This window comes from Pelophylax lessonae (genome assembly GCF_965119305.1).
Source record: "Pelophylax lessonae genome assembly, chromosome: 2".
NCBI lineage: Eukaryota > Metazoa > Chordata > Amphibia > Anura > Ranidae > Pelophylax > Pelophylax lessonae.
In genome coordinates, this window is record NC_138769.1 from 731,418,597 (window position 1) to 731,438,922 (window position 20,326).

The 20,326-nt window shown below is 42.9% G+C and overlaps 1 protein-coding gene across 1 annotated transcript in view; it reads left to right on the plus strand.

Annotated features, from left to right (window-relative positions):
• Positions 1-20,326, plus strand: part of DNHD1 (dynein heavy chain domain 1) — a 199,563-nt gene that overhangs the window by 132,954 nt on the left and 46,283 nt on the right. The window contains exons 29-34 of the mRNA XM_082245505.1: positions 3,272-3,458; positions 4,336-4,438; positions 6,405-6,554; positions 13,317-13,499; positions 15,340-15,771; positions 19,688-20,087. Coding sequence (XP_082101631.1) covers positions 3,272-3,458; positions 4,336-4,438; positions 6,405-6,554; positions 13,317-13,499; positions 15,340-15,771; positions 19,688-20,087 — 1,455 coding nt within the window. The remainder of the gene's footprint in view (positions 1-3,271; positions 3,459-4,335; positions 4,439-6,404; positions 6,555-13,316; positions 13,500-15,339; positions 15,772-19,687; positions 20,088-20,326) is intronic.

A 20,326-nucleotide genomic window follows, 5' to 3' on the forward strand; every position in this document is an offset into this window, starting at 1 on the left:
AAAGTGGAGTTAATGTTTAAAGTTAATAAAGCATAGCACCACTCAGCAATAGCCACTCCACCCCAGAATAGGCCTATCTGAGAGCCAGTTAAGAAAAAATCACCATAAATGTAGTATATACGTACAGTAAGGGTTTACAGATCCAGAATTGACGTATTATAACTGGTCACTTGGTGAATATGGCCTCACTTGACCTGTTGCTTCCTCAGCAGTAGAGTGAAAAGGTATCCAGTCAAGAATCCTGTCTATCTGGCCAGGAGATGGAGTGCCATGGTACCTATGAGGACAGTACTTGCCCATCTGTGGACACCATGGGACAATGGTGGGACACGATCTAACCAATATCTACTTCTGAATAAGGGGGACTTCCATCTACCTGCTTATGTGAAAGTTCATTGGTTTGCCTTCTGTGCTTCACTTGCTGGTGCCTCATGGAGAGCCTGCATGCTACATAACAATACATGGAGTCTTAATTCCATCAATTAGTTCTATGTGTGTCCATATGTATTAGTAAAGGGAACAATTTTAACTTTACATTTTGTTGAGGGGTCACACAAGCCCCATCATTGGCATTATGTATTACAGGTACTTAAATAGCACTGACAATGCATGCAGAACTTTATATATACAGTGCCTTGCGAAAAGTATTCGGTCCCCTTGAACTTTGCAACCTTTTGCCACATTTCAGGCTTCAAACATAAAGATATAAAACTAAGTTTTTGTGAAGAATCAACAACAAGTGGGACACAATCATGAAGTGGAACAAAATTTATTGGATATTTCGAACTTTTTTAACAAATAAAAAACTGAAAAATTGGGCGTGCAAAATTATTCAGCCCCCTTAAAGCGGAGTTCCGGGCACAGAAATGATTTTTTGCTGAACATACCCCCGAGACAGTCAGGGCTAGCACATTCCACAATGGCTAGCCTCTGATCTGTCCCGGTTCGCACTTACCTTTTAGAAGAAATACTTACTTAGAAAATTTCTTCCACAGCATTTCCATCTCTGTTGTGGGCAGCTGAAGCCGGCGCGGTCCTCTTCTCTGTCTTCTTCCGCGTCTTCTTGTCCCAGAATGCACTGCACCGGCCCCTCTCGTCACTTCCGGTGCGGCGCCGTATTCCTAAACTGCTTCTGGGCATGCCCAGAAGCTGTTTAGCAGGGGAATGCGGCGTCGCCCGGAAATGACGAGCGGGGCCGGTGCCGTCGCATTGATTCCTGGGAGCTATGACGTTTAGCTCCCAGGAATCATCGCGAGGCAGGAAGTGTCGGGGTGAGCCGCGGCTCAGAGGGAGGAAGCAGTCAGAGGTGAGTATTTACGATCTTCAATAAAAAGGTGAGTAAACAAAAAAAATAAAAATAACTATCCAATTCCTTTTCAGGTGAGCTCTACCTAGCGGAGGGGCACAAAAAAAAAATCGTTTTTGTGCCCGGAACTCCGCTTTAAGTTAATACTTTGTAGCGCCACCTTTTGCTCCGATTACAGCTGTAAGTCGCTTGGGGTATGTCTCTATCAGTTTTGCACATCGAGAGACTGAAATTTTTGCCCATTCCTCCTTGCAAAACAGCTCGAGCTCAGAGAGATTGGATGGAGAGAGTTTGTGAACAGCAGTTTTCAGTTCTTTCCACAGATTCTCGATTGGATTCACGTCTGGACTTTGACTTGGCCATTCTAACACCTGGATATGTTTATTTGTGAACCATTCCATTGTAGATTTTGCTTTATGTTTTGGATCATTGTCTTGTTGGAAGACAAATCTCCATCCCAGTCTCAGGTCTTTTGCAGACTCCATCAGGTTTTCTTCCAGAATGGTCCTGTATTTGGCTCCATCCATCTTCCCATCAATTTTAACCATCTTCCCTGTCCCTGCTGAAGAAAAGCAGGCCCAAACCATGATGCTGCCACCACCATGTTTGACAGTGGGGATGGTGTGTTCAGGGTGATGAGCTGTGTTGCTTTTACACCAAACCTAACGTTTTGCCAAAAAGTTCAATTTTGGTTTCATCTGACCAGAGCACCTTCTTCCACATGTTTGGTGTGTCTCCCAGCGGCTTGTGGCAGACTTTAAACAACACTTTTTATGGATATCTTTAAGAAATGGCTTTCTTCTTGCCACTCTTCCATAAAGGCCAGATTTGTGCAGTATACGACTGATTGTTGTCCTATGGACAGAGTCTCCCACCTCAGCTGTAGATCTCTGCAGTTCATCCAGAGTGATCATGGGCCTCTTGGCTGCATCTCTGATCAGTCTTCTCCTTGTATGAGCTGAAAGTTTAGAGGGACGGCCAGGTCTTCGTAGATTTGCAGTGGTCTGATACTCCTTCCATTTCAATATTATCGCTTGCACAGTGCACCTTGGGATGTTTAAAGACTGGGAAATCTTTTTGTATCCAAATTCGGCTTTAAACTTCTCCAAAACAGTATCTTGGACCTGCCTGGTGTGTTCCTTGTTCTTCATGATGCTCTCTGAGCTTTAAACGGACCTCTGAGACTATCACAGTGCAGCTGCATTTATACGGAGACTTGATTACACACAGGTGGATTCTATTTATCATCATTCGTCATTTAGGTCAACATTGGATCATTCAGAGATCCTTACTGAACTTCTGGAGAGAGTTTGCTGCACTGAAAGTAAAGGGGCTGAATAATTTTGCACGCCCAATTTTTCAGTTTTTTATTTGTTAACAAAGTTTGAAATATCCAATAAATTTCGTTCCACTTCATGATTGTGTCCCACTTGTTGTTGATTCTTCACAAAAAATTACAGTTTTATATATTTATGTTTGAAGCCTGAAATGTGGCAAAAGGTTGCAAAGTTCAAGGGGGCAGAATACTTTCGCAAGTGTATATATATATATATATATATATATATATATATATGTGTGTGTGTATATATATATATATATATATATTGTATATTCACATCAGTCTCTGCCCTCAAGGAGCTTACAATCTAAGGTCCCTAACTCACATTCCTACAGAAACATACTAGGGCCATTTTAGAGAGGAACACATCAACCTTCCAGCATGTCTTTGGAGCGTGGGAGGAAATCCATGCAGGCACAGGGAGAACATGCAAACTCCAGGCAGGTAGTGCGGTGGTTGGGATTCAAACCAACAACCCTAGTGCTGCTAAGCAGAAGTGCTAACCACTTAGCCACTGTGCTCTGTTGGCTTCTATTAACAATTTGGCATGTGGTGTATTTTGTTGCTCCTCAGTGAGACCCTTGTTGTCTATTACCTGACTTGTGACTATCTCATTTTCCTCTTAGGTACCTGGAGCTCACCCGTGTCTCTTCCCAAAGTGATGTCTCTTATCCACCTATTGGCCCAGAGTTACTGTCAGAGGATGTGGCCAGAACTCCCACTGACCTCCCCAAGGACCTTCATCACCTTCATCAATATCTTCCTAAAATTCTTTGCACATCGGAGAGATACCATTATGAAGGAAATGGGACGGTGAGAGGAGGAACCAAAGGGGGAAATGGGAGGAAAATGTGTGAAGAACATCTCAAGGGTCATTTCCCTAGACAAAGTATGAAGGATAGGTTCTTGGAAGTCAAGGCGTATTGTTCTGCTGGGGAAGAAATCAATGTATGCATGGGAGAGGAGAGAGGGGTGGGTGATAGGTGGCTTTCTGTTTTTTTTTTTTTTTTAAGGGGGGGGGGGGTGTTGCTCTATAGTTTGCTCAGGCAGGGCTGACAACACTCCAGGATTTCACTGTAGCAAAGGCACTGTGTTGTCAGCTTAAACAGGAAGTTAGGAACTCACCAGATTTCTGGCAGATCAGCAGACAAATGCTGTATTTGCAGTGTTGCAGGGGATAAAACTTGGGGAAATACGCATGTGTGGCAGATATGTAGTCGGTATCATTTTTTATTTTGCTTGGATAAACAGAGAGGAGGAAAGAAAGAAGGAACTAAAGTATAGAGTAATCCAGATAGAGATGAGAAGGAGGATTAGTGGTGAGAGGGGGAATGGAAGCAGTAATGGGTAATATAGATAAAGATGAGATGGAGATGTAGAGAACTGTGGAAGGAGCATAGGCGTGCGCACAGGGTGTGCCAGGTGTGCCTAGGCACACCCTAATCACCTAGGGCACATTAGCATTATCGCTCTGTTTGCCAGTGAGGAGATGGGAAAGATCTCCCTCGGACCTGCTCTGCCATAAGAGAAGTGCCACACACTTCTATTTCACTTTGCCAGCAGGGAGAGTAATGTCCTGGGGCCATATACATGTAGGCAAACACATGCATGTGTATTTAAGCTTTGGGGTGCACACCTATGGGAAGGAGGGAATACGGAGAATAGGTTTATGTGATTTTGTCTCTTCCAGGCTCCAATCAGCAGTGTGCCGGGTGGAGGAGGTTTATGTGGAACGAAAACGGTGGACAAAGGAAGCGGAAATCCTCTCCCAACGACAGCAAGACGCAGAGCTGGTGCGTGTACGGGTTTCCGGGAAAAATACTTAAAATACAGGAAGATTAAAGTGTCAGCTCAGAGGACTAGAGAGCAGAATGGGAGGGGCCAATAACCAGGTAGATAGTAAAGACTTTAAGGCAGCAGTGACTGCCAACTCCTATACCATCTCACCCAATACAGAGGCTCCAATAGTATCCTTCTTATCACTAAAATTAAAGTGTCAGCTCAGAGGACCAGAGTGCAAAATGTGAGTAGAAAGTGCATACTTTAAGGCAGCACTGACTCTGCACTCCTATACCATCTCTCCCAATACAGAGGCCTCTTTGGTATCCTTCTTATCACAAAGATTAAAGTGTCAGCTAAGGGGATCGGAGTGCAGATTAAGAAGGGCCCAATGGCCAGCTATAAAGTAAAGACTCTAATGTATACAGGATGAGAACTCAAAAGATAAAGAGAAGGGAGAGTTCTATAGTGAAATGTATTGTTTATGTACATTATATATATACACACTAACAGATCCTAGGAGGATAATATTGTAATGTTCTATATGTACACCATCTATACATAGGGGAGGGAGGGTTATAGTTATAGTATGTGTTCTCTATGTACACAAGGTATACATAATGAAAGCTCCTAAGATAGAGAGGGGGGAGTGTTATATAGTAAAATGTATTTTCTTTGTACATTATGTAAAAACACTGACAGATCCTAGAAGGATATTATTATTTGACAAAAAAAAAAAAGAACCTAGAAGCTGATTGGTTTCTCTGCAGAGCTGCACCAGATTTTGCCGCCAGGAGAGGACAATGATTATTGCTAGAGGCTACAGCAGCCACTTGCTATAATCACAAGCCAATTCGGCAGGCTAGTTGTACCCAAGTTGATCGATCGATTAGCTTGGTACATTCAGCCATCAATGGCTGGCCTTAGAAGACCAGAGTACAGAAAGGGAGGAGTGCGATGACCAGGTAAAAAGCAGAGATTCCAAAGCTGGCCATACACCTGTAGCATTTCATTTTTAAAATTAAAAAAAAAAATTCAGATTCAGAAAAATAATTTGTTAGAGAATTCAATAGTTTCATTATGGAATCGACACATTTTGCATGAAAACCCAGAAGCATTTTATTCAATTGCCATGTCAGTGTTGCGCAAATTAAGTCCAATTTTTCTTGAATGAAAACCACATTTGCAGATAGAATTTAATTTATCCATAAAAGATGTTGTTCACTTAAAGTGATTGTAAAGTCATATTTTACCTGCTTTGTGCAGTTGGTTTTACATAGAGTGGCCTGGAACATCCTCTTCTCGGGTCCCTCTTCTGTGCTCCTGGCCCCTCTCTCCTGTTGAGTGCCCCCACAGCAAGCAGCTTGCTATGGGGGCACCCGAGCTGAGTCACAGCTCCCTGTGTCCATTCAGACACTGAGCCCCGCCCCCTCTTTCTCCTGATTGGCTGGCTGGCTGACTTTGATTGAAAGCAGCAGGAGCCAATCACATTGTGCTACTGTCTAAGCCAATGGGGAGTCCTGGGCAGCTGATACACTCCTGCAACATTGCTGGATAAAGATGAGCTCAGGTAAGTATTAGAGGGGCTGCTGCACACAGAAGGTTTTTTTTTTTTATCCTAATGCATAGAATGTCTGCCTTACAATCCATTTAAGCTTTGGCAATAACACCTGGAAGCTGATTGGTTTCTATGCAGAAGTGAGCCTGATTTTTGCATTCTCTAGCTTTAGTAAATAAACCTCTATGATTGAAAACTATTGTCCATTTTTTCACCCATCAACTATTAGAAAATTGAACAAACATTCCAAAATATTTTCTAACAGAACTCTACTGCTGTAAGCCCAACTAGACCAGCAGTGACCCTGGACTTCTCCTATACCATCTCTACCAATACAGAGGCCTCTGTAGTAACCTTCGTTTAATTTCATGGCACAGAATCTCAGTGTCATAACCCCATAAAAATCCCTTTTTCTCTGATAGGAGACAGAGCGCCAGAGGAAAGAACTGGAAGAGACGAGGGAAGCCGAGTGCCAGGTGAGGGCGGAGTGTGAGGAGCTGGAAAGATCCAAAGAATGTGTGAGAAACCAAGTCAACACATTACAGGGCCACAGACAACTCCAACTGGAAGAGGTGAGCAGATAGATGCACCCCAATACCTATCACTTAGCATCTGTACCCCAACATTGTGCTGGATATCCTGACATGTCAATTCACCCCAACATCAGTCGCTAAGCATCTGTACCCCAACACTATATAATCTATATAATCTGACCTGTCAGTGCACCCTGATAGCTGTCCCCAAGTAACTGTACCCCAACACTGCTATAAAACTTGACTTGTCCGCGCACCTCAATATCAGTTACTGAGTATCTGTATCCAACACTGACATGTCAATGTACCCCAAGTAACCATAGCCCAACACTGTTCTGTATAACCTGACAAGTCAATGTACCCCAAGTAACCATAGCCCAACAGTGTTCTATATATCCTGACATGTCAATGTACCCCAAGTAACCATAGCCCAACACTGTTCTGTATATCCTGACATGTCAATGTACCCCATGTAACCATAGCCCAACACTGTCCTGTATATTCTGACATGTTAATGTACCCCAAGTATCCATAGCCCAACACTGTTCTGTATAACCTGACATGTCAATGTACCCCATGTAACCATAGCCCAACACTGTTCTGTATAACCGGACATGTCAATGTACCCCAAGTAACCATAGCCCAACACTGTTCTGTATATCCTGACATGTCAATGTACCCCAAGTAACCATAGCCCAACACTGTTCTGTATAATCTGACATGTCAATGTACCCCATGTAACCATAGCCCAACACTGTTCTGTATAACCGGACATGTCAATGTACCCCAAGTAACCATAGCCCAACACTGTTCTGTATAACCTGACATGTCAATGTACCCCAAGTAACCATAGCCCAACACTGTTCTGTATAACCTGACATGTCAATGTACCCCAAGTAACCATAGCCCAACACAGTTCTGTATAACCTGACATGTCAATGTACTCCATGTAACCATAGCCCAACACTGTTCTGTATAACCTGACATGTCAATGTACCCCAAGTAACCATAGCTCAACACTGTTCTGTTAAACCTGACAAGTCAATGTACCCCAAGTAACCATAGCCCAACAGTGTTCTATATATCCTGACATGTCAATGTACCCCAAGTAACCATAGCCCAACACTGTTCTGTATAACCGGACATGTCAATGTACCCCAAGTAACCATAGCCTAACACTGTTCTGTATATCCTGACAAGTCAATGTACCCCAAGTAACCATAGCCCAACACTGTTCTGTATAACCGGACATGTCAATGAACCCTAATATCCACCCCTGAGTAACAGTACCCCAGTACTGTTCTGTATAATCTGACATGTCACTGCAACCCAATATCTGTTCTTGAATATCGGCACCCCCACAGCTGTGCTGTATAACCTGATATGTCAGTGCAACTCAAAATCAGTCACCCCATATCTGTACTACAACACTCCTTTAAAACCTAAAAGCATTCAAACTTTTTATTCAACTCCTTACAGCCATGAAACAAACAATAGCTAAGGCATGGAAACCCCCTTCTTTAGTCGTAGCTGAGGCGAAACATAGAGTAAACCACACTATATGATACACGCCAAAATGGAAGCCATTGAAAGAGACCAGATAACCAAATTTGACACGGTCTGACAACCCTGGATCAGGCACTGCTTACCACCAAACGTTGATAAAACGGTCCTTTACCTTGGTAGCTGTAAATCGCATCAATCTCATGGCATTTCTCCTTGGCGGTCAGGTCACCCCTGGGGAACCCCTTTCCTTTATCTCTCCCCCATCTTTCTTTTCTGCCTAACATTTCTCATGTAGCTCCTCACTTTTTGCACAATATAGGCTTTTTTTTAATTGCATGACACAACTCAGCATGTCACTGATTGGTAGTTTTGCCATGCCTGAGGCAGGCCCAGAGCTAGGAATGAAATGGATAGACGCAGGGCATACATGACGGGGGAAGGGGATTTTTACAGTGTGGGGTTTATTGTGTAATAAGTGGCGAAATTATAGTGCTTACCGGATTGGCTGAAGAGACTGGGTGAGGGGAAGAGTGTAGGAACATAGTTTGCAGGCAGGGGTGTGACATAATGAGACGGAGAATTGAAGCCATCAGATGAATGTTCTCCCTCCTCCCCTTTTTTGTTTGGTTACTTTGGGTTTGTGGTAGTTTGTAGTTTGGAGGTTTTGGGTCCTTGAAAGGGTGGAAAAACTGGTGTTTTGGGAAAAAGGTGGGGAACCATTGTTGGCATGATGCCCTCTAGTTGAGGGTCCAATAATAGTGACCAGGTCACGGTAGACCTGTAATGTGTCTGAGGTCAGATGGGATTGCCCCTGAGGCGGTGTCTTGCGGCTGAGGTAAAATCTTAGCTAGTGGGTGCCACAGACACAATGTTTCAGTAATATGGTACCTTCAAGGACTTCCAACCCAAGTTGACCTGTAATGGTATGTTTTGTTATTTATTCGTATGTTTAATAAAAGGCCTTCTGGCCATTTAATTTCACTTTGAGTAAAGTCTTTTATTGGGTAGTGGGAGATAGAGCTTGGGAGGCAGGCCAGAGGTCATTGGTAATTGGTGACCTCTGATCTACCCTAGTAATGCCTCGCTTAACTCCTACTAACAGGGTTCGTACGGTCATGAAATCCTGAAAAAGCTATGGAATTTTAAAATGGCAATTTCAAGGCCTGGATAAGTTTTGGAAAATAATTGAACCCACAAAATTTTGGAAAAGTCATGGAAATTTGAGAGAAAGGCGCCACTCTGTGTAGCAGATGTAAATAATTTTATTGACACATATTAGGAAATTACATGGAAGTGTAAGCATCTATCTTCATAGATCGGCGTCCTTCTGGGTCTGCGGTGTTTCCGTGCCTGAGGCTGGCCAGGAGATGACACTAGGGGAGAACCAATCAGGGGACTCAGTAATGACTTGGGGGGGAGCGGTAACCGGTTTCGGAGCATGTGTGAACCGCATTTGTGCCATCCATACCAGTCCGGCTGCACCTTATCCATCATGACTCGCCGAACTGAAGCTTTATCCCCAAGCAGGAGCGCTCATCAAATCTTTTTCTTTCTCCAGTATATTCGAATATAGTTGATAATATTGGTAAAATTACAATAGTTAACTTTCGCGCGATCCGTCAAGTGACGTTCTCTGCGTGGGGTGACCTTTTTTACAGTCTATGGGGGTAACGCAGTTTCAGCTAACGTTAGTGTGTAGCAATGCCAGGGAAATGGGTGTAACATGGATTTTCTTCTTATTTAACATGTATACATAGACATTTCACACAAACATTAGGTCATGAATATTTACATGAAGTCATGGAAAAGCCATGGAATTTTATTGGTAAAAATGGATACGAACCCTGTACTAACCTAGAGCACCACACTTATCCAGTCCTTTTTTTTCAGTCCAATGCTAATAGCAAGCACAGTTCTCGATATCAAGACTCCTGAACCAGCTCTGGTTATAAAAGAGACCCACCACAGGTCCCACTGTGTTTCAACCTGTCTTTATTGTTCATCAAACTTCATGTATCCGTAGTGACCTCACTAATAGGCCTGTTGTAATTGTAAAATAACCAATTAGCATTATTCATCTCTACTACATGATTTGCGTTCTTATGTACAATGCCAAATGGTAAAGTTATAATGACTACTGAATGTACTCGTTATTAACCTGGTTGTTCTGCAAAGAAAACCTTGTTATTGTTCTCATATGTACTTCCTATTTTGCTTCTCTGAATCTTCAATAAAACTCTTTAAACAAGGAAAACCTAAAAACATGTTTATGCCCCCTGATATCTCTGCCCCCAAGGTAAGACTTTTCATAGTAACAGTCTTGTGGTCAGTTAACATTTATGTATAGCCAAAACTTGTTTTAGTTTTGAATATAGTGGTGAAGAATTAGAAGCCCTGTTAGGTTTTTATTGTTGTCTGTGGAGATTTCCCCCTCTATTTTTCCTGGTTACTAAAATAGAAGGTCATGGAAAATCCAAAATTTTGCAGTTGTCACCAGAAAAAGAGGGGTGGGGAAACCTTCCATTGGTGACACCTGTTGCTGTGACAACTGACTTTGTGAAGATTTCCTTTCACTTCCAGTTCTGGAGACACATCAAGGACACAGTCAACAAAAAAAAAAGGCTGGCAGGGAGTTTAACCCTCCCCTGCCTTATCCAAAACTAAAAAAGAACATCTTGGCTTCATAGGGACATGACTCAATAGATCAGGGATCCTCAAACTACGGCCCTCCAGCTGTTGCGGAACTACACATCCCATGAGGCATTGAAAAACTCCAAAATTCACAGACATGACTAGGCATGATGGGAATTGTAGTACCTGAACAACTGGAGGGCCATAGTTTGAAGACCCCTGCAATAGATGGTCAGATACTGTAATTATAATATAGGGAATGGTCAGAGGCTGCAGACATGATACAAAATATGGTTAGGACTGGTGACAGGTTGCAGGAGATGGTCATAGACTGTGAACATTATATAGGAGTTGTTGGAGACTGGGGACATGCCTCAAAAATATTCTGCTATAACAGGGAAACGGGGAAACACGGATCAGTGTCTGCAGGGGTCCTGATAGCCACACAGAAAGTACCAAAGGGATAAAAGTGATATTAAAATCACAAAATGTATTTAGTGTACAAAAAGGGGGTAGGGGCGCGCACGCCCGCCGTCCCTACGATGTGCTGATTCGGTTCAGAACCATGAGAGGACAGAACATCAGACAGTGAGTACACAAGCACTACACTGACCCCAGTACACATAGGCACACATTTAACCCACTGATCACCCCCCCCCCCAGTTAACCCTTTCGCTCCCTGTCACAGTGTCACTATATAAAGTATACAGATAATTTACTGATCACTGTATTAGTGTCACTTGTGACGCAAGTTAGTGTGAGCGGCAGTTAGTGGTAGTTCAGCGGTAGTCCCAGATAGGGTTCGGGTACCCGCCATATATCCTCTAATAAAGATTTACCCCCTGATCACCCCTAGTTAACCTCTTCATTGCCCTGTCACAGTGTCACTATTATAGTGTACAGATCTTTTTTCCGATCACTGTATTAGTGTCACAGGTGACATCAGTTAGCGTTACGTTAGCGTCAATCCAGGACAGTGGTTAATTCAGCCAAAAGGGGCTGTGCTGAATATCAATAACTTATGGCTTGCAAACTCAGTATCTTAATATAATATTTTTTTAAATTAAAATATTTTATTTTACCTAAATCTTTTAAAAACCTCAGTCGTAGGACTCCATTAGGAGAGTGTATAAATCTTACCATCACCAATGGAAGGGTGAAATTTGCAGCAAACCAAATGCTTGTTGCAGGACCCTTTGTGTATTAGTTGAGTCAATGGTGCAGTACAGCTTACAGTCTCGGCCAGTTACTACAGCTAACTGAATGGGACGGTATAAAATAAATCTGCACACTGTTAATGGATGTGTGTGATTCAAATATTGGGTTTACAAGAGGGGATTTTTTTTTGATGGTGAGAACATGGGAACTAAGAAAAAATGCTTAATGAAACAGTAAGATGATAATATTAATAATAATAATATTAATTAATAATAATAATAATAATAATAATAATCAATTTTAAATAAGTAATCCATTATAATAATAATTCATTAAAAATAATTGACTATGTTATGTCTAAATCTGTCTTTACAGACATACATTTTTCTAGCATTGTAAGATTTTTTTCATTAAAAGTATTTTAAAGGATTTAATATTTATTTTTCATGATGGATTAAATATAAAAAAAAAGAACATAGATTTTTCTATCATAATAATGATTTTTTTTTAATAAAAAAATATATTATATGATTTAATATTTATTTTTCATGATGTATTATTTATAAAAAAAAAAAGTAGCTGTGTGTCAATAATTTACCTATCCATTGGGGACAGTAGTGATGGGTATGGAAAAGACTTATTGACACACAGCAAACTGAAAAAAAAAATAATAATATTTTTTTATAATTACTCTTTAATAAAAAATAATTCATTCAAAATATTTTTTAACTTTATTAAACTAGAAAAATATGTCTGGCACTGTCTTTACAGATCTATATCTTTCTAGCATAATAAAGAATAAATATTCTTTCTATTTCGCTTGCTGTGTGTTAATAAGTTTCTGTTCATGTTATTTTTTTTAAAAGATAGGTCTGCATAGTAACAGATTTATATTCGTGATTCAATGCACTGATTTAGGTAGACAAAGAAAATGTGTAGTTTTTATTATCAGTACAGTCACTTTTTGGCTGAATTCACTATGAACGCCAAATGAATGACTTTATTTACTTGATCCACATGGATTAATTTTATGTGGAGAAAATATATTTTGTGATTTTTACAATCCATTATATCATCATGCAGGTATGTACACTAGGTGCTGATTATTTGGGCTGTAGCGATATGGAATATATATTTAGATGTGTTTAAAATTTCAGTAAAAATCTAGATTTTTCTTTTAATGTTAGCAAAAAAAATCAAGGAAATCTGACCGCTTGTTAGGAGCCTCATTTATGGTAACACTGCCGATATTGCCCCTGAACAACCAATCAGATTCTGACTTTCAGTCTCCAGCTATCATTTGCCAAAGCAGCTTTGCTTATTGTTGGTTGCTGTGGGGCGATGCATAGAGTTCCTTTTATCGACACTTTGACAAATGGGGCTCACAACTCTGGTACCTGCCCAGGTGAGGCTCTGTGTGCAGTGTGTAGACAGAAGCTTAATTGCATAAGACTAAGGCTCATTCCCCGTCATTTGTCCACCATGTTATGATGTCCCCTCTTGCAGGCCTGTGTCCAGTGGTCGGAGATCCAGAAGCAGCTAAAATTGTCGGATGTGGAGGAGATAAGGAGTTACAGAGCCCCCCCACCCCCAGTAATAATGGTCACAGATGTCCTGTGTACTGTGTTCGGAAAAGAGCCCGGGTGGGAGAGCGCCAAACTACTGCTGGGACAAGAAGATTTCTATCAGGTATGTTCAGAGTAGTGTGGAGGTGTCTGGGTATATAGGAAGTACTATAGAGGTGACTGGGTATATACAGAGTACTCTAGAGGTGACTGGGTATATACAGAGTACTCTAGAGGTGACTGGGTATATACAGAGTACTCTGGAGGTGACTGGGGTATATACAGAGTACTCTGGAGGTGACTGGATATATACAGAGTACTCTGGAGGTGACTGGGTATATACAGAGTACTCTGGAGGTGACTGGGTATATACAGAGTACTCTGGAGGTGACTGGGTATATACAGAGTACTCTAGAGGTGACTGGGTATATACAGAGTACTCTGGAGGTGACTGGGTATATAGGGAGTACTATAGAGGTGTCTGGGTATATACAGAGTACTCTGGAGGTGACTGGGTATATACAGAGTACTCTAGAGGTGACTGGGTATATACAGAGTACTCTGGAGGTGACTGGGTATATACAGAGTACCCTGGAGGTGACTGGGTATATACAGAGTACCCTGGAGGTGACTGGGTATATACAGAGTACTCTGGAGGTGACTGGGTATATACAGAGTACCCTGGAGGTGACTGGGTATATACAGAGTATTCTAGAGGTGACTGGGTATATACAGAGTACTCTGGAGGTGACTGGGTATATACAGAGTACTCTAGAGGTGACTGGGTATATACAGAGTACTCTGGAGGTGACTGGGTATATACAGAGTACCCTGGAGGTGACTGGGTATATACAGAGTACCCTGGATGTGACTGGGTATATACAGCGTACTCTGGAGGTGACTGGGTATATACAGAGTACCCTGGAGGTGACTGGGTATATACAGAGTACCCTGGAGGTGACTGGGTATATACAGAGTACCCTGGAGGTGACTGGGTATATACAGAGTATTCTAGAGGTGACTGGGTATATACAGAGTACTCTGGAGGTGACTGGGTATATACAGAGTACTCTAGAGGTGACTGGGTATATACAGAGTACTCTGGAGGTGACTGGGTATATACAGAGTACCCTGGAGGTGACTGGGTATATACAGAGTACCCTGGAGGTGACTGGGTATATACAGAGTACCCTGGAGGTGACTGGGTATATAAGGAGTACTATAGAGGTGACTGGGTATATACAGAGTACTCTGGAGGTGTCTGGGTATATACAGAGTACTCTGGAGGTGACTGGGTATATACAGCGTACTCTGGAGGTGACTGGGTATATACAGCGTACTCTGGAGGTGACTGGGTATATACACCGTACTCTGGAGGTGACTGGGTATATACACCGTACTCTGGAGGTGACTGGGTATATACACCGTACTCTGGAGGTGACTGGATATATACACCATACTCTGGAGGTGACTGGGTATATAAGGAGTACTATAGAGGTGACTGGGTATATACAGAGTACTCTGGAGGTGTCTGGGTATATACAGAGTACTCTGGAGGTGACTGGGTATATACAGCGTACTCTGGAGGTGACTGGGTATATACAGCGTACTCTGGAGGTGACTGGGTATATACACCGTACTCTGGAGGTGACTGGGTATATACACCGTACTCTGGAGATGACTGGGTATATACACCGTACTCTGGAGGTGACTGGATATATACACCATACTCTGGAGGTGACTGGGTATATACACCATACTCTGGAGGTGACTGGGTATATACACCGTACTCTGGAGGTGACTGGGTATATACACCGTACTCTGGAGGTGTCGGGGTATATACAGAGTACTCTCAGTAGTGTCCAGGTTAGAGAATCTACAAATGTCTGACCCTGGGGCTCTGCATCTGCCAGGTTGGAGTATATCATGAACCGATTCCTCAGTGTCAGTTGTTGTATTTGCAGGATCTGCAGTTCTATGATAGCTGTGGAATGTCGGACGCCATGTTCTCGGCTCTGTCTCGTGCAGTCAGAGGGTCTGAATTTAGCGCCTCCTGTGTCAGGCCGGCCAGCGCAGCGGCTGCATCTCTCTGTGAGTGGTTGCGCGGTCTTCACCAATACTGCAGCGTACTCCGGAAACTGGAGAAGAGTAGAAGTATTCTGTCCCGGGCAGAGGCACAGGACTTGGAGGTGGCTGAAAGGATGGCGGAGCAGAGGCTCTCCCAGGAACGTCTGAGGGTCAAGGGAGAGCAGCTGTCACTCCAGCTGAAGAACGCCAGAAAGGATGAAGAAGACCTCCGCAGACAGGTGATGCTGTGTCAGGAGAAGCGGAGTCTGGCGCAGGAGTATGAGGACCGGGCAAGAGCTCACGAGTCTGCATGGAGATCTGCTCTGGAGGTAGGTGATGCTCCTGGACCTGTTTAAGGGGGGAAGTATCCTCACACTCATGAGGGTCATATAAACTAAAGCAGCCTGCTGACACAAAATCCTCTCTGTCATAATCCAAAGGTAAAAACAAACTTTAGGTCTTCTTAAAACAGAGTTCCGCCCCCCCTTAAAAAAAATAAAAGTCAGAAGCTACAAATACTGTAGCTGCTGACTTTTAAATAGTAGAACTTACCTGTATAGGGAGCCCGTGATGTCGGCATCCGAAGCCAATTTTCATATCGGCTCTCGGGTGCCGCCGCCACCATCCAGGGTAAGGCTGAAAGGCTTCACTGCTGGTTCCTTACTGTGCATGCGCAAAGCGCGCTGAGATCTGTAATTGGCCCAGCGACGGAGGAAAAAGGAGGGGGCCGAACTTCCGAGGGACAGCACCACGGCGCTGTCTCCTAGGAAGTGGGGAAGGGTACCTGTCAAAAAGAGGTACCTGTTCCCCCCTGAAAGGTGCCAAATGGGGCACTGGAGGGGGGGAGGAAGCAGATCAGCGGAGTTCCACTTTTGAGTGGAACTCCACTTTAACATACATGAACCCTAAAACTTGCCTTCTTGGTGTATTGGAAGACATAATGTAGAGCTATATGCAAAACTTTTTTTTTCATTTTGGATAGAGCAAGGGAGGGTTATAACCCCTGTCAGATTTTCTTTCACCGTGTCCCTATTGGGGAGATTTCACTTCACTTCCTGTCCCCTTAGCCACACAGGAAATAAGAGGAAATCCTGCAATTAAGGGAATCCCTTGGTGTCCCCCTTGAAAGATTTCCCCTCTATTAGTTTTCTGGGGACAACCCAAAATGTGTGATTTTCTTTTACTTTCACTTTCAATGACAATGGTAAACAGGACTAACATAGAGGGTGAATCTCCTTAACGGGGGCACAGACAGCAATAAAATCAAAAAGGGGTTCTAATCCCTCTCAGCCCTAACTAAAACCAACAAAAAGTTTTGCCTTTAGTTGTACTTTAAATATATCCAAATGTACTAAATTGACATGAAAAGAACCACGTTTGCCTCTTTAACTGAACGGAAACATCCAATTAATTCCAATCTTCCTTTGTACCAAATAACCTATGAATTTCAAAGTAAACCTCAAAATAGAGAAAAAGGCACCCTGGACCTGATCTACTCATACATTGCCTTCATTGACCTCTGGTGTTGTATAAGGCCCGGTTCACACCTGAGCAGTATGTAGTAGGTGCATTTTAGATTTGCATTGTATTGAACTCTATATGCATTATGATAAAAGGGCATCAAAGATGCAACTAGCGGGATTTTTCTAACACACAGCACTGGTCCCATGCACAGGTGTGAATGGGAGTCCTCAATTCGTAGCACATATTGGTATATACAGTATCTCACAAAAGTGAGTACACCCCTCACATTTTTGTAAATATTTTGTTATGTCTTTTCATGTGACAACACTGAAGAAATGACACTTTGCTACAATGTAAAGTAGTGAGTGTACAGCTTGTATAACAGTGTAAATTTGCTGTCCCCTCAAAATAACTCAACACACAGCCATTAATGTCTAAACCGCTGGCAACAAAAGTGAGTACACCCCTAAGTGACAATGTCCAAATTGGGCCAAAAGTGTCAATATTTTGTGTGGCCACCATTATTTTCCAGCACTGCCTTAACCCTCTTGGGCATGGAGTTCACCAGAGCTTCACAGGTTGCCACTGGAGTCCTCTTCCACTCCTCCATGACAGCATCACGGAGCTGGATGATGGAGACCTTGCGCTCCTCCACCTTCCATTTGAGGATGCCCCACAAATGCTCAATAGGGTTTAGGTTTGGAGACATGCTTTGCCAGTCCATCACCTTTACCCCCAGCTTATTTAGCAAAGCAGCGGTTGTCTTGGAGGTGTGTTTGGGGTCGTTATCATGTTGGAATACTGCCCTGCGGCACAGTCTACGAAGGGAGGCAATCATTCTCCGCTTCAGTATGTCACAGTACATGTTGGCATTCACGGTTCCCTCAATGAACTGTAGCTCCCCAGTGCCGGCAGCACTCATGCAGCCCCAGACCATGACACTCCCACCACCATGCTTGACTGTAGGCAAGACACACTTGTCTTTGTACTCCTCACCTGGTTGCCGCCATACATGCTTGACACCATCTGAACCAAATAAGTTTATCTTGGTCTCATCATACCACAGGACATGGTTCCAGTAATCCATGTCCTTAGTCTGCTTGTCTTCAGCAAACTGTTCGCCGGCTTTCTTGTGCATCATCTTTAGAAGAGGCTTCCTTCTGGGATGACAGCCATGCAGACCAATTTGATGCAGTGTGCGGCGTATGGTCTGAGCACTGACAGGCTGCACCTCCTACCCCTTCATCCTCTGCAGCAATGCTGGCAGCACTTATACGTCTATTTCCCAAAGACAACTTCTGGATATAACGCTGAGCACGTGTACTCAACTTCTTTGTTCGACGAGGTCTGTTCTGAGTGGAACCTGTCCTGTTAAACCTCTGTATGGTCTTGGCCACTTTGCTGCAGCTCAGTTTCAGGGTCTTGGCAACTTTCTTATAGCCTAGGCCATCTTTATGTAGAGCAACAATTCTTTTTTTCAGATCCTCAGAGAGTTCTTTGCCATGAGGTGCCATGTTGAACTTCCAGTGACCAGTATGAGAGAGTGAGAGCGATAACACCAAACTTATCACACCTGCTCCCCATTCACACCTGAGACCTTGTAACACGAAGGAGTCACATGACACTGGGGAGGGAAAATGGCTTATTGGGCCCAATTTGGACATTGTCACTTAGGGGTGTACTCACTTTTGTTGCCAGCGGTTTAGACATTAATGGCTGTGTGTTGAGTTATTTTGAGGGGACAGAAAATTTACACTGTTATACAAGCTGTACACTCACTACTTTACATTGTAGCAAAGTGTCATTTCTTCAGTGTTGTCACATGAAAAGATAGAATAAAATATTTACAAAAATGTGGGGGGTGTACTCACTTTTGTGAGATACTGTAAGTTGTAATATATGTAGGTTTTTTCACATTTTTTATTTTTCGAAGCAGCAGGTTCCGACAATTGAAGAACATTACAACAAAACAAATACAGAAATGCCAAAGTATCAAGTACACAATGAACCCTCTTGGCAGTTGTAATATATATGTTTAGATATAATGCAACTCCTATCATGGCCTAACTATGTTTACTTACATCCCCAACCCCAAGAATGACACAAAGAGGACTTTCATTGTATAAATTTAAAGTAGAAATACCAATAAAAACATCTTTTAAAAAAGTAAAAGAAATCTATTAGCAGCACTAGGACATTATAAATAATGACAACTATTCTATATGCTTCACCACCTCCAATATTCTGTGTGCCAGAATCCATATGTGGGACCAAGGGCATAACTATGAATTATGGGGCCTTATAGCAAAATGTTGATGCCCACCTTTCTTCCCGGTGAACTCTATATGTCAGTTATATTAAAATATAATAATAATATTAATAGAGTACAGTACTGTTGTCAGAGCTATATAATGTAAATGTAAAATGATAACAATACAAGTAATTGGGATTGCGGTGAGAGAGGGTGTAATTGTTGGATTAGTAAATGCCATCCTTTTAGGTTCCCTAGATATTGGAAGAATATTGTAATTTCAGGCGGTGGGAAGGGTTCTTTAATGTAAGGGCAGTAAAGATGTGGCATCCTAAAAGTACACAATAAAAAGTATCCCCTTCTTTTCTAACAGTACAGAGATGATTACAGATCTGGGGTTTTATCCAAATCCCTTTAGAGGTCAGGAAGAGATTTTTTTCCGGGTCAGCAGTTGGTAGTCATGTATAAAATATTAAGGTGAGGATGTGGATTCTCTGTGACTCTCTGACCTTCTCTCATCCCATTCTTAGACTTTACAGAACCGTCTTCAGTTGGTCCCGGCTGAGTCTCTTCTGGTTGCCGCCTCTATTTCCTACCTTGGCAGTCTCCCTTGGCCTCGCTGTATGGCATTATTGGAGAAGTGGCAGGGGCTGTGCGATGGGGTGGAAGTTCCTCTGGATCCAGATGATGTCAGGGACACCTTGGACCATTCCGGGCACAATGAAGGGTCCCTCCTCCTAGAGGTGCTCAGTGTTCCCACAGAGCGGATAGGGTGGCATAGGAGGAGATTGCCGGTCACTATAGAGACACAGACCCGTGCCACACTGCTCCGAGCTGCCAGCCGTTATGCTGATACCCTGATGCTGGTTATAGACCCAGATTACATGGCTGAGAGTTGGCTGTCTGCTGTACTGGGGACAGATGAGACAGGTGAGAGCAAGCTTCAGCATACCCTTGCTTGCACATTCACAGTGGGTAGCCAGCTGCCCACAGTTGTGAGCACAGCCGGCTGCCCACAGTTATGATGCCAGCGCCAAGAACCCGAAAGGCTAGTGAAGAACTAGCCCGGCTAAGGATGGGGCTAGATCCCTGGACAGATGTGTGTCCTTTTATTAAAAGTCAGCAGGTGCAGAATTTGTAGCTGCTGACTTCTAATTTAGTTATTGTTT